Source organism: Nicotiana tabacum, chromosome 23 (assembly GCF_000715075.1).
Source record: "Nicotiana tabacum cultivar K326 chromosome 23, ASM71507v2, whole genome shotgun sequence".
Taxonomy (NCBI): domain Eukaryota; kingdom Viridiplantae; phylum Streptophyta; class Magnoliopsida; order Solanales; family Solanaceae; genus Nicotiana; species Nicotiana tabacum.
Window position 1 is genome coordinate 125,644,942 of NC_134102.1, and position 15,584 is coordinate 125,660,525.

The 15,584-nt window shown below is 36.1% G+C and overlaps 1 protein-coding gene across 1 annotated transcript; it reads right to left on the reverse strand.

Moving 5' to 3' along the window:
- Positions 1–6,105: 6,105 nt before the first annotated feature.
- On the reverse strand, positions 6,106–8,936 carry LOC107811927 (axial regulator YABBY 1). Its single transcript, XM_016636917.2, has 7 exons — positions 8,608–8,936; positions 7,960–8,100; positions 7,748–7,865; positions 7,298–7,346; positions 7,059–7,134; positions 6,546–6,620; positions 6,106–6,425 (listed from the first exon to the last, which is right to left on the reverse strand). The coding sequence occupies exons 1-7, from the start codon at positions 8,707–8,709 to the stop codon at positions 6,357–6,359; spliced, it is 630 nt and encodes a 209-aa protein (XP_016492403.1). The 5' UTR covers positions 8,710–8,936; the 3' UTR covers positions 6,106–6,356.
- Positions 8,937–15,584: the final 6,648 nt, after the last annotated feature.

Consider the following 15,584-nt stretch of genomic DNA (forward strand, 5'->3'; position numbering starts at 1 on the left):
AGGACATTAATCGTCGCCTGAAGGAAACCTGGCGGGGGGCTCGCCTCATAAGGGTTAAGTCGACATGTAGCTGGCGAAATAGCTCGCCTCGCATGGGCTTTGCGAGTTGCAGCTCACGTTACATCTGGTGTCGCAAGGGATAAGTCCTGATGGACCAAGCGGCATACCTCGCACCGCAAGCCCCCAAGATCACGGTGGAACTCACCTCGCGAGGGGTACATCGAGGTGTATCTAGCGTTTGAGCTCGCCTCTCGAGGGGTACGTCGAAGCAGTGACCTCGCGTCGCTAGGTAAGTGAAAAGCTTAGTTTATTTTAATCCTCGTTCATTTGTTTCTTTTAACCCCCTCCCTTAAAACCTAACCTAAAGCCCAAAACCTCATTACATACACGCGCTCAAAACTTCACTGCCCAAAGATTCACTGCTCACACACTCACGCAAGAAGAACACTACAAAGCCCCATCCCTCACAAAACCATTGAAGACAAGCAATCTTCTGCTCTTTCCTTCACCTACAACATCAATTCAAGGGAAATCCCTCATCTTAACATCTAAGGTATGATTTCTATCTCTATTCTTTGGCAATTTCGAGTGGGTGAATGCATGACATTAGGCACAAATTATGGGGTTGTTCTTCATTGTAACAATGTGTTTGTGTGTCCCAACCCCATGAATCCTATAGGAATGGTGTTGTTTTTGTGTGAAAAATTGGTAGGACGGAACTCCCAAGCCGAGTTGAGAGGGTGAGGCAATCCCTCATCCCTACAAGAACTCCCATGGCACTAGTGCATGCTAAGTGTTTGTCAGTATTCCTCAAAGGCATTCTCTGTCCCTATGGGAGCCCGAGTCTCCGGGATTATAAGACCAGTGCTATGTAGTTGTGCATCACTTTAAAATCTTAAGTGTGGGGTGGATCACCGGTAGCCTAATGCTTCGAAATTGGAAGTAGTACCCATGTGTCCTTGCTTGATTTCTTATGCTAAGTAAATATGAGGTGAAGTTTGAGTAACCTCGGAAATTGTTGAAAATCATATGTTAAACTCTTAAGTGTGGGGTAGCAAGACCATGTGCGCAATGTTGCAATACAACTTAAACTGATTAATGCTTACTTGTGTAGGAATGAATATGCCTCCAAGAAAAGACACCGGTAAAGGCAAAGCCACATCCACTGCTTCGTCTAAAGCTAAGGCTATCTCTGTGCCTCCCCCGAAGAATAGAAAAGATGGGGAAGCTACTTCCAGTCAAGGTGAAGGACTGCAAGCCATGGCATCTATAGAATCCACTCATCCACAACCTCAAGGACAATGGGAGTTTTGATTCAACAACATACCCCCACACACTAAGGATTGGTACAGGCGTTGTAGGCCAAAACATGTACATCCAGAAGCTGCTATTCATGAGCGTCGACTGCAAGCCAAGTACCAAGCGATTTGGAGAGGCATCAAGGAGTTGGGGTTGAGTTATGTGTTCAAAAATACAAGGGATATAAATCTCAATCTGGTTCGGGAATTGTATGCTGGGTTTGATCCAAAGGATACTGAACAACTGGTGCCGATTCGTGGACGGTTGATAAACTTTTCAGCCACAACCATATGTAACTTTTTAGGTACTCCGAATGTCCCTGTGGAGCCATTGGACTACTTTATTCTCCATCCTACATATAGAGAGCTGAGACACACGTTATGTGGTGTCAATTCTACGACAACGTGGATCCGTGATAAGAAAATAAATCGGCACAGGAAGTTCTCCAAAAAGAAGATGAGGGCGGAGGCTCAAGTTTGGTTGAAATTGATTAATGCACCGCTCTTACCGTGCAATCATGACAAGCTCATTAGCCGTGAGAGGACGTGTGTGCTATATTTCCTCATGACGGGTTAGAGGGTAAATGTGGGTCATTTGATCTGCTACCAGATGTCTCTAGTAAGAACGAGCAAGAAGATTGATCGAATGCCTTTTGCAAATATGTTGACTCAATTCTTAAGACATGAAGAGGCTGAGGAGGAGCCAGCGTTCGACCAAATCATTGATCAGCCCCTACGACAAATGGATATTACTAGCATCCGGGTGAGGGATGAGACAGCCATGCCATTATTGACAGGTGCCGGGAGCAATGCTCGTGATGATAGTTTTATGGCCCATCTATATGGGATGATGGATTTGCAGCTGCGGATAGGGGAACGACCGGCCACTATAGCGGAGATTGACATATTGGAGGAGCGGTTCCCGCTCAACGCTCATGCTTAGCATTTGGTTGGGCTAGGTGATGGACACAAACTCCCAGATGATGAGGATGTCAACATACCTGAGCAGTCCGAGGCCGAGCCAGAGCAGTCAGATGATGAGGATGATGATGAGGAGGAGGAGGAAGCATAAGATGAAGAGTGGGCAGCCTCAGAGGGTGAGGGCGATGACGCACCTTGACCAGTGAGTTTTTCCTACACCCTACTAATTTGTTTTTCTTGTTTTGTCAGTTGTGTATGCACGGAGGACATTGCATGTATTAAGTGTGGGGTGGGGACTTGTAAATATTAGTTTTGTTTTTGTAATTTGTTTTTAGTAAGTGTTGTCTTTGTGTTAGTTAATTGTTTTAGTTAGTAGTTTAGTTAATTGTTTTAGTTATTTATTTTTAGTTATTTGTTGTTAGTTAGAAGAAGAAAAAAAAACAATATATAGGAAAAAAATAGAAAAATTGGACTCTTCCCGACGATGGATCTCCTAGACAGTTTTCTTGAGGGAACTAAGTCTAAAGAAAAACAAACCAAAAAAATTTTCTTGTAGGTAGTATAGTAATTACCCCTTGGTATATTTTGGGCCGCGGTTCTTTTCCAAGGGCTTTTCGTTGAACTAGGTGTAGTTAGTTTTAATTTTTAGGAGTAGAAATCACTGGGCTATGAATTGAATTGCAGCGATATCTCTTAACTTTGTTATGCCTTGAGAATAGTTAGTACTCTAGTTGTGACGCTTATGCTCAATTTTTGACTCTGGTATAAGCACCTTAAATCGTAGATTCTTAAATTTGCTTGATTGCTCTAACTGGAGTGTCGTGATAAAATCAATCCTGAGTGAGTTATGTGCCATATCTGTGTGAGGTTTGTATGTATTAAGTGCATTACATTTGATGTCTAGAACTTTCTCCGCGTATGTGCAAAGCGAGATGGTAGTCTTGTTCAGTCTGGAAAGTGATATAGGTATTTCTTTGTTGAGCTAGATATATAGAGTTTACCCGCCTGAATGTCATATAACGTAGTTAACCCCTTTGAGCCTATAATTCTGTTTCTTTGGTAACCACATTACAAGCCGTACCTCTTTGTGTGAATCGACCATATATTTGAACCTTGTCACCTCTCATGAGCACTTGAATTGTGATGAATTATGTAAAATTTAAAGTGTGGGGTGGTGATTTGGCTTTTGAGTGGAACAAATGAAATAAGGAGAAAGGTGCACCGTTTGAAAAGAAAAAAAAATATGTCAATAAAAGCCACTTGAATTGAAAGAAAAAGAAAAATAAATAGCTGTATTGTATGAAAAAAATAATTCTTGATGGTGGTGGCTAGTGATATACTTGTGCTTAAAGAAGTATAGGGTAATATAAATTGAAGTGATGGTGGAATTTTGGTTTAACATAAGTATGGGCTGTAGTATTAAAGTATATGTATTAAAGTGCTTAAGGGAGGTGTAGGTACTCATATCCAAATGTATCCTACCCGACCCGCAGCCTACAGTACAATCAATTAAAGTCCTACTTGATCCTAAGACTAAATGAGCTCGATTAGTAGAGTATTTCACTACGGGCAAGCCTATGGTGCATCATTTTGTGGCATATGAATGTTATTTCTGAGAGCAAGTAAATTTTTTCTATATTGAGTTCCTACGTTCTTAAAATTCATTGTGTGTGGAACTAAGCTTTTTGTTGGGTGAGGGCATGTGATTCATAAAGGAAAGGAAATGTCATTGACCTCTATGTTAGAGTAAGTAAGTGAATTGTGAATAAGGCATGGTATTTATGAGTCAAATCTTGAGGTGAGGATGTTACACCTTTGTGCTTAGACTATTTTAAAGATTATTGGTGTGATGGGTTAAGGGAATTGCTTAAAAGATTGTGTCTATAAGTATAGTTTGATTGCTCGAGGACGAGCAATGTTTAAGTGTGGGGTATTGATATGTGGCTATAATTCTATATTTTAGTACATTATTTGCCTTGCATTTTGTATGCTTTAATGATAAACTACACTTTATTTACGCGTAATGGAGTCTATTTTATATATATGTGAATTGGAGATGAAAGTAGAGCAAAAGGAATAATTAAAGTCTAAAGCGTGCTCGAAAATAGTTGAAAAGAAGAAAGAAAGAAGTGAGCAACGGATAAATGAGAAGGCTGGCGAAGCAAGCTTCATAGCTCGCATGGGAGCTGGATGGGCGAGGCTTTTAGCTTGCATGGGAGCAGGCTAGGCGAGGCAGGAGGCGAGGTCCACCTCGCGTTAAGGCTGGTGACGCCAGGTCTGATGCGAGGTCATGCTCGCGTGAAGACTTGCGAGGCGAGGTCCGAGGCGCACACACTCCGAACTTTGAAGGCTTATTTCGTCTCCTAGTTTGACAAGGAATTGGCCTATGTCATTTAAGTTTTTTCGAACACATATAAATAGACCTAAAAACGCCACTTTGGACGAGTTTTGGCAACCGGAGGCAAGGATAGCCCGTGAAACAACCGTTGGGAGTTAGAATCATTGATTTCTACATCGTTTCATCTTTACTTTGTAACTTGATTATACAAAACATCTGAGATATTGTTACTATGAGTATGAGTAGCTAATCTTCTAATCTAGGGTTTTGATGGAACCTATTGGAGGATGATTTTCCTGTTACGTTAATATAGATTTGCCGTAGTATTTTCTCTATTTGTTCAACTATATTATTATTGTTGTTGATTGAAGGCCCCTCAATCAACTGTGCCTATTTAGTGTGTATTACTCGGAAGAGAGTGCATATTTAGGTAATTATTGAACAACATCACTCCTAACGTATATGAGGGATCAATACGAAGGGTTTAAAGGTGGGATTAGGGATAACGAAACCTTGGTGCGATCCAAGTGAGCCGTAATTAATGCCAGCTAGCGTAATTCGGGATAATATGTCTAGTAAATTATGGTAATTACTCGGGAGAGAGTTACAACAGTCAGAGTGCTCATGATCGATAGAGAAGACTTAAGCAAATTTATAGAAAACGTAGCGGAAAAGATTCCGACAATAGGAGAATTCACAACCTTAGATCATTCCACAACTTGTCTACAACCCGTTAGTAGTTAGTTATTAATTGTTGCATTTTTATTACGTAATAATTAGTTAGTAAACATCCAAATTGTTACTTAAATATTTATGAAGATTGATTGCGTGAGTTCGTGCGAGGCTAGTAGTTGTGTTTGATAGGTTAATTCCCTGTGGGATTCGACTACAGACTTATTAGCCGGAATATATTTGCAACGACCGCTTAGTCCTTTTTATAATGCATAGTTGGACGTGATCAAATTTTGGCGCCGTTGCAATAAAAAATTGCCTATCCTCATACAACGAAAATACAATAGGAAAAATCGTGTGCAATAAAAAATACAAGCACGGCTTAGGGAGGGGTCTTTATTTGTTTATTTAATTTAAGATTAACAATTTATTTTATTTAACAAGTCTTTAACGGATTTTCTAAAACGTTTTCACAAGAATTACTTCATTTATGTTGAGTCCAACGAGGATTATTATATGAGCTATGTCTATCCTCTCACAATTAATAATAACTTCAAATTACAATATGCAGCAACTAAAGTTTGAATTTAAACCTACAGAATCTGATAGCTATCTCTTTGGTATCTCAATACTATTAACCACAATCATCTGATTGAGTTCGACATTTTCATTGAATATCTAAAACAACACGTACAGTAGTAGTGCTTAAAATGAAAAACGTTCGTTTAAAGTTTATTCTAGCTATATGCTACTATTTCCCAAGTTTGTTTTTCTTTGATCTTTTGTGATTATCCTTTAATACAACACAAGAATACAAACTTATTGGATAGAACTATTTCAGAAATGGAGCATTAATTTCTAGGCTGTGCAAACGTATAGTGCAAAAGCAAAAAGTGATTATTAAGAAAGAAAGAGCATACTGTTCAAGCAAAAGTTGAGATATTGAAGCCAAAAGTACACTTCAACAAAAAGATAAGAGAAAGAAAGTCTAGAAATACACATTCAACTCGCTAGTAGAGAGTCACATTAATTGGTAGGCTACAACGAAACCAAAAGGGTTAGACTTGGCTCTAGCTGCTATAGGTATAGCTTCTGCATCTCAAAACCTATTCCCTTTGATTCTGATATCAGTAAGGTGAGACACTAACGTTGGCTGAAGTAAACAAACCATCTTTCATAAGAACATCTTCTCCATCCTATGAACAAAACAAAAAACCAAAAACCAAAAGGAAAAAAAAAAAGAATGTGAACATAATTCACTGAATATACAATGGAAAAAAAAGCTAAAAAAATGAAGAAGTTGCATGTTAACATACCTGTTGGCGCACATTGGCCCTCTTAACAGTCTGATCAGGCATGAGACCAAATTGAATGTGTGGAAAGTGGGCCCACTGCGTCATTAACAAAAGAATAATGTGAAAACTCTGATGCAAGTAACATAGAAACCCTAGTTCTTAGTTATCAAGATTTGATGTTGAATTAATATAGAATTAAATTCAACCCAAAAATGTCTTAAATCAATGTGAAAAGAACCATAAATAACTTCGTATATCGGATTAAAAAAAACTGGAATTAGCTACGAACTTCGTTGCTATAGCTTGTTGCAAAATTGCTCGTAGCTAACATAATTTCTTGATAATCTGATACTAATTCGTCTCTAAATAGGACTAGAGACAAATTTTTCTGTTTAGCTATATAATTTGACCGGATTTGACCAAAATAAAACTTGTTTTTAAAATATAATAGAATATCGTACCAAATATAAAATGAAAAACAAAAGAGGAGGAACCCTAGTCTAGAAAATTAATCGGTGAGTAGCGCAGTAATACATTTTTTGCAGCGGCGCTAAAAGCTTCTCTGTGGCTAATGTCAGGATTCCCTGCTTTTATACGTTGGATCTCTTCCCTGCAGAAATTTTCAAAGACCAATATCTAGCTTCATATGACAAGATAAATACAATAAATAATTTTTAGTATTTGATATCTAAGTATATGTATTTTATTAAATAAAAGAAGAATGTCTAACAAGTTTGCTTGGTAAAAGAGAAGCAGAAGCTTATGATTATTACTTGATGAATCGGTTGTAAGCAGAGGGGACTCGCTGTCTCTTTTCAGGAGCTGTACATATAGATACACATTAATACTAGTGTATATGTGGTGATAATAAGATGTATTTTTCTTGTACCTAAATCTTCATCATTTCAAGCACAAAAAGTGACACAAGCCCTTTGCAAAGTAAGAAAGCTAACGGAAATTAAAATACTTGTCATCCTTTCGTTCCTTCTTCACAATAGGAACGTCAAGAAGCAAAACGTAGAAATATAGGTTTAAGAGAAAAAGGAGGCATCCCAGAAATTAAATCCGTCTTTCCTTAACAACAACAATAACAACAACAACAACAGTAACAACAACATCATAGTGTGGACGCAGACCTTATCCCTACCTTGTGAAGATAGAGATGCAGTGTAAATTTCTGATATTGATAATAAAAGAAGAAATGTATGTCTGAGATATCTCACGTCTGTTAATGACGGGTGGTCTAGGAAGATCATCAAATCCAGGTCGAGCAGGTAGGACAAAATCAGTAGAGTTACACTGATTCATCAAGAAATTTGGGGTTGCGTTGGTAATTTCTTCCTGCAAAGCACTTGTTTATAAATTTTAGACAACAAATTGACAAATAGAGACCTAAAAAAGTGCTGCTTCAACAGTAATATATAGACATATATACCAGAATATTGTGGGAAGGAGAGAAGTAAGTGTGACCAAAATGATGGTTATCTGAAGGCAAAAGCAAGCTTGGCAAAAGATTAGTGCAGTGGCCACATCGAACCGTCACCGTCTTGAACAAACTTGTGCACGGAACACTTACCTAAGAATCAATCACAAAAGAGAATAAAAGAATCAATTATCAAAAACCCCACAAGGGTTAGAAGCACAAAATCATTTTCTTGCTTTGACTATGTATTACTCTTAGGAGGTTTTGGTTTTATGTCGCCTCCTTTGCGCTCTATTTTTGTTATTTAGTAAATAAGATAGGGCTCAATGCCGAATCCCCATCACCATAGGAGGTGAAAGCGTGGGTCGATGGCTTAATTTTTTTTTTAAAAAAATCTTGCTTAGACATCTTCCTTCTTCTTTTTTTCTTCTTTTTTTCCCCCTATAATCACTAAAAACGTTGTTGGCAAATTGAAAAAAACAAAAACTTGAGTGAACAAAAGATAGAGAGCTAAATGTCAAAACATGACTCTAAGAAAAAAGCTAAAGGAAGACTTTAAGAATGGCCAAAAACACAAGAAACCCTAAGAAAGACCTAATTTGTAACTCTTGATTCACAAAGTATATAAGAAGAAAAGAGAGGAATGTTATGAGAATATACCGCGAGGACAGTGTCACAGATATTGCAATGGACATAGCAGAGCTGCTCGGAAGGAGGTAAGTGGTCCAATGAGCAGGTAGAATTAGGAGTGGAAGAGGACATGATACTCTAATTCCTATTTTGCAAACTGATTGGCTACTGCTGCTGTTTGATTGATTTGATTGATTGATGGCTTGACAGTTTCAACCACCAAACTAAACTACCCACCCCCTCCTTGGATCTGCTTTCTTGTTGATTATATGAGTTATGAAAACAAAGTGCAAAAATTGCTGCAAGAAAAAGGCCAGAAATGAAAGAGAGATGAAAACCCTTTTTTTCCCCTCACCTGCTTCACTCTTCTTTCTTGGTCCTGTTTATAGCTAGGTCATGGATGCAAAGTCATGCATTAATGCATATGCATACTGGACCATGCACATGTACATGCATGGATGTATGTGATATGTATACATTTATGGATGTAGTAATTGATATACTTAGCATTTTTCATTTTATGTGAATAATATGAAAAGAACATGTGTGGTTGGCATTCCCAATGTATGTATGAAAGGCAGAAGGAGGCAGATGTGGGAGAGAGGAGCCAGAAAAGGACGTTTGCATGGAGCGATATAAAGCTCTCAGTTCACTTGTTATTTTCAAAGTTCGTAGTTTTTGGGTGTATGGTTTCACTTTTTCACTGCAGATCAATTTTCTTTTTAAAAACTCTATGCAAATTTTTTACACTATTAGTTATCCAAAAAAGATATTTTCTTCCTTTCAAAGCCATAGTTTAATTGAATGCGAAATCAGTGGCTAATGTGTGTAAAGTATGAGCTCATTCGAATCCAATGCCTTTAGCTTGGGCAGACTCCTACATGTATTAAAGAATTCACCAAATAAGTATAAATAATTAATATCAAACCAATAAATTGTTAAAGCAGTTGAGGTAGAATTCTGAATGTAAAAACCCATAATGTTCAGACATATAACTTTTTCATTGCGCAAAGTTTAAGAAAGAAATGTATATTTCTGAAACTTGTTATCTTAAACATGACATTTATGCTGCAAGTTTAAAATTAAAATGTTTCACTATATAAATAGATGTTATTCATTCTTGAATAGACTAATAATGAAATAGTGTTATATAAAATGAAACGAAGAAGAGAGTAACTAAAAGTAAAGGTTCATAATAATAAAATTAATGATCTGAAAAGTAATACATCTATACAAGTAACAACTATCAATATGTAAAGGTTAAATTCATGCGAGTAACTTTTCAAAGATTTATGGAGAAGGTCCAAATTTTTTTGTCTACTATTCGAAATTGCTCAATTTTGCCATTCGTTAGACTTTTGATCGATTCATGCCTTGCCATCAACAAATTATTAAAATAAGTCAGACAAAAATGCCAGGATCTTCATTGATGAGTTTCCTTACCTTTTCAAGCAAGCCATGAATGAGTCCCAGCCTTTCATTTGTTGTTGTGGGGACAGAGTAAAACCTAAGGCAATAAATTCTAAGTGTATTTAAGAAATAATATTTCAATTTATGTGAACCTATTTCCTTTTTGGTCCGTGCCAAAAAGAATGACCCCTTTCCTTATTTGGAAACAATTTACTTTTATGCAATAATTTATAGCCACACAAAATATATGTGCCTCATTTTACACCACAAGTTCAAAAGTCTTCTCTATTTTCTTAAAGTCCGTGCACAGTCAAATGAGTTCACATGAATTAAAACGAAGGGAGTATTTAATTTACCTCCAACTTTTGACTAAGGTCAAAATTACTTTTCATGTTTGAACCTTTATTAAGAGTCAAGTGGAAAAAATGAAATTTTTTTAACAGCGAGGTAAGACTAATCAAAAGTTTAAGGATGACAAAATTGTTCAATAGTAACAAATAGCACATGAGCAATTTTGAACTTTTTCACAAAATTTAAATAGAACAATACAAAACACTAGAAAAAGCCTTTTGAAGAACTTTCTTGTGACCCCAGGACAATAAGCCACATCCCACATTAATTCCAAATAGTAATATATCCAAGAACCCTACACTACCTTTCGTCTCCGTTTCCGCCTCCCTAGGGTTCCACACGCTTGAAAATATGATTTGAATGATCATGGTTTTCTCTATAGTATTATATTGCCATGATTATGTGATAATATGTAACACAGAACTAAAAGCTTACTTTTGATGATTTGACCACTCATTCTCTTCTGTGTCTCCTCTTTGCAGAAAAATGAATTCAAGTCAGTGAAAAAAACATCTCAGTAGTGTCAACACAGATCCAGCATTACTTTACCGTCCTATTTTGTCTTTTCCTAGATTTTTAACTTTCTTTTTTGGCTAACTTGTTGGTTAGATCCATTCACTTCTTTTGCACGAGTTCCCATACACTTCTTGATTTTCCAAATTTTATTTTTCACTCAGAACCCTAGTAACGTTGCTTTGAAAAGATAGTTGCCATTTCCTGTTCACTGATTGTGTAGCTGTTTTCCCATTTAAGGACCATCCATGTCCATCACAGTTATTTTAAGTTTTTCAACGCAACGTTACTACTAGATATGCTTCTTCAATCATTCTAACTGTGCTAGTGTGCGTCACTATATATTTTTGAGTGCTAAATGTGCTTAATTAAGTGAAAATAATCTAAGTACTTCTCTGGACATCGAAATAGCATCAGTTGGTTAGAAAATATATCTCTTTAATTATTTGATAATTCGATTAAAAAATTGGTGGGACTTTATATATCTGTTTCCCTAAAGCATTAACTATTATTTTTCAAGAGCGCTAAAGCTAAGGACTTCCAAAAATTAGGAGAGAAATCTTCTTAAGACACTGAAATAAAGGTATCATTTCCAAAATTTTGCCTAGACAAGATATGCCTTATCTACAAGATGGAAGATCCGATGATATGGTCTTTAACCCATTAGAAATACCTTCACGAATGAATGTAGGACAAATATTTGAATGTTTACTAGGGTTACCAGAGAGTCTGCTAAACATACATTATCGAATAGCACCTTTTGATGAGAGATATGAACAAGAAGCTTCGAAAAAACTTGTGTTTTCTGAATTATATGAAGCCAACAAGCAAAAAACGAATCCATGGGTATTTGAACCCGAATATCCAGGAAAAAGCAGAATATTTGATGGAAGGACGGGGAATCCTTTTGAACAACCCGTTAGTGTTGTTGCAGGCAAAAAGAAGAAATTACCACAATGCTCAAACACACTGGAGTTTGCTCTTATTCAGTGGCGGATCAAGAATTTATAGGTCATGGATGCTTTTTTGATTTTAGTGTAAATTCTAAATTGTCAAACATGGTCATAGTGGGTGCTCATAGTCAAGTATTGAATTTTTTAGGTATTATCTATGAATATATTATACAATTGCCAATGGGTGCTTCAACACCTATACCTTCAAAGGTAGATCCGCCACCGGCTCCTATGAATTAAAATTGCCTCAACCTTGCAAGATTTTTTTATGTCCCAATATTAATAAAATCATCTCCAAAATATAAAAATTTGATTAGTTTAATGAATTTAAATACTTGAAAGTTTATTTTAAAAGAAACAAAAGTATGTCAAACACTTTGGATATCATGCATTTATTAATTTGAAATATGTTTTTATCGGATGTCTCCAAATGGATGTTGATTTTGAAACGTGTACCAAGTATAGGATCGAGATTTGGCGTTTGGTAAGTTTTTCAAATTAGAATGGGCAAATATCTACCTTTAGTTCGCGGTCGAAACTATTTATGGTAGCCACAAAAATGTATAAAATATATATATATATATATATATATATATATATATATATATATATATATATATATATTCCGGGATGGATCTTCCCTAGGACTATAAAATGTCATTTTATGTAAAAAAAAAGAAAAAGAAAGAAAGAGCTAATCCCACAAGGATATCCACTTGAGTTATGTTTTGTATGGACAAATACAAAGAGACATGAGAGAGCCTCACAAAGTTATGGGTTTTTTAGAAGATGGCACCCCGTTGGCCTTTGGCTTTAAAATCATAAGCTATAATTGACCTCCAAATTGGATATTTGAACCATGAATGAGAGACAAAGGACACAAAGGTTAGGCTAGTCAGACTAAGGTATGGTGGTATTGTACTAGTACTTTCTTGGACATAGGGTCCATTACTCTTTTCACTAATTCGTCCTCTTGAAACAGTAAAACTGTTCTCTTTTATGTTTCAGAATCTTTATATAAGTTACCGTGCCAGTGTGCCTCTGCTATTACTCAAGGATGACTTCTTTTTCCTTCTTAAACGACCATTTCAAGAGTTTAGATGGATAGTAAATTATATAGGAACAGTGTTTTAAGAGGAGTGAGCATAAGCCGAAACGTTTTACATATGGTCAGTGAGGCGTAAGCCCCATATATGTTTAATTTTTAATATTTTATAAAAATAATATAATTACAGTAAATATTTATAAACAGGTAAAATTGCAAAAAGAATTTAAAGAAAACTATAAATATGTGAAAAATATATATATAGATGTGCTCCATACCCACAAAAAGCTAGTCAAAATAATGTATTATACGCTACTTAGAAGCACAAGTAACTTGAATCGAAAAAAGTAAAGTTTCTACATGGAGGAACAAAAAGGATGACTAACCTGCAATTTGAACTTTGAACTTGATGCTACGAAGGAGAATGAAGCTCTCTTTGTATTTGTAAAAACAAATTGAATATTTATTGCTTTTGGGAGATATTGGTGGACTAGCGGACAAGATAAAAAATTAGGAAAGATCATGATTTAGGGCTTCAATCAATAAAAAAGGTCGTGACTTTTAAATTTAATACATTTCAGTTTATTTTTAAAACTTTTGAGTAATTACCAAGCTGACTTTTGAGAATTTGGGTATTATATGAATGACTTATTCGACAAATTTTGTTCTAATTTGAAAAAGTCTATAGGGCTTACACCTCAAATGCCCGAGCGTACGCCCCGGATTACTGGGCATACGCCTCTTGAGACTTTCACCCCACACCATCGCCTCAAGGCGTTTTTGGTGCGTCTCGCCCCGAAAACGTCTTTAAAATACTGTACATGAGTTACCCATATTAAATGCACGCATATCTTTGCCCACTCTCTCACACGATTATGGTCACTAATCATGTGGCAATCTTTGGGAGCTACTCTATCCGTTCACTTTTACTTGTTCACTATACTAAAATATATTTTTATTTTTACTTGTTCATTTTAGTAAATCAAGAAAAAGACAATCTTATTTTCTAGTTTAACCCTTATCATTAACTATTAATTTCCCAAATTATTTTTCAAGACTTTTTGAAATGTTATCATTATTATGGATAAAATTATAAAATATATACTTTATTTATTTTCTTAAAGGGAGTGTAAAGTCACAAATGAAAAACTAAAAATGAATCGAAGGGCGTTCATTAGGATTTGTCTCCTAAATGATCACTACCTTATGACTTTTGGTATGAACTTAATTAATTTAAAATATAAATAATTTAGCATTATATGTAGTTCAAATTGAGAACAATAGATGCATGCAGCTGCATTCTCTATACAACCCTTCATTTTCCGTTGTGCATAACCTATATTTTTTTGGGTCAAGGTAAAAGATTTTTATTTCAACCAAGTATATCTATTTACAATTAACTCTTTTGGACTCAAGAGTTAGTTCCTAGCTAAAAAAGCAGAACTGTGCCTGTGCTAACAAAGTTGTGTTAACCAAAAACTATAGTGTTGCATAAGCTATCAGCAGCAATAGATTAGCACCTTCTGGGAAGACTATAATCAGGGGCGGAGCCACAATGTTATTTATGAGTAGTGATGTCAAAATGGTTAAAAGAAAATAGTTACTCACTCATGTAATGGATAAGAACCATATTATCCACTTATAAAATGGATAACTAATGATTTAGCTTTTACATTTGTAAAGCCTCAAATTGGAGGTTTCTCATCAAGTTTGCGAGACTGGGAATCATCTCAAAAGTGATCATATTCAAGAAGTGATGGATAATATGAATAGGTTAACCCATTTTTTATTTGTATTAAATATGGATCGGGCCGGATATTTTATCTATTTCTGTATTATATGTTTTCGATCCGCCCATATCCCGACCCGACCCACCCGTTTGCCACCCTTATTTATGGCTTCGCACGACCCCAGTAGCTATATTGCTTAGACTATGTATTTGTATTAAAAGTTTATTATATATGTATAAATAATTAGTTGTGAATCAAGTAACTAAAATAATCTACTGATTCGATGACAAGTTCAAAACCCATAAACTTCCATTCCTGAATTCATCTATGGGTGTAATCTCATCATATACCAGCCTCCATTGCATGCCCTATGTTAGCCATGTGTGCGATCACATGAATATATATATATATAGTGGATTCAAATTATAAATACTAAAATGTCATCATTGAAATGGGAACTTTTGACCTAAAATAACATTTAAACCTTCTTTACCACTAAAGAAAGTTCAGTTGAACCCCTTACTTCCCCTAGATCCACCACTGTGTGCGACTATGGTGTGATATCCACATGTGAGTAGGTTCGTTGCATAAATGAAGGGCACCTACTGTGCAAGAATTGTGCTTTCCCATCAATCGTACAGCCTCACATCCGTTACACAAATACTTACTACATTTGCCCTAATCTGCACACGTCTCTCCCATGTTAGCAGTGTTTGGAGCTGCGCACGAAAGAGCCCCACGCGAAAAGGATCTATTTCATTGATGAAGACTACCTACTGTTACAAGAACGTGTGATCTTCCTCCAATCCAACAGCCTCCTATCGGTTGTCGTAACATAAGAGGAAAAATCTTTCAATCAACTTTAGTTGTACATATCACTCTTGATAATAGTTTTGTATAGGCTAAAATCCGCTCCGAAATATTTAGGGTAATGTATCGTTAAGGAAAGAATCAGTCAAGAACGGCCGGGGGATAGCGAGGTTGCGGTAAAGAAGGCAGTGATGG

Coding starts and splice junctions, on each gene's coding strand:
- LOC107811927 (XM_016636917.2), bottom strand. CDS start 8,709: ATGTCCTCTTCCACTCCTAATTCTACCTGCTCATTGGACCACTTACCT. Junction 7,866..7,959: donor CTCCTTCCCACAATATTCTG/GTATATATGTCT, acceptor AGTGCTTTGCAG/GAAGAAATTACCAACGCAAC. Junction 7,135..7,297: donor GCTTACAACCGATTCATCAA/GTAATAATCATA, acceptor AAATTTCTGCAG/GGAAGAGATCCAACGTATAA.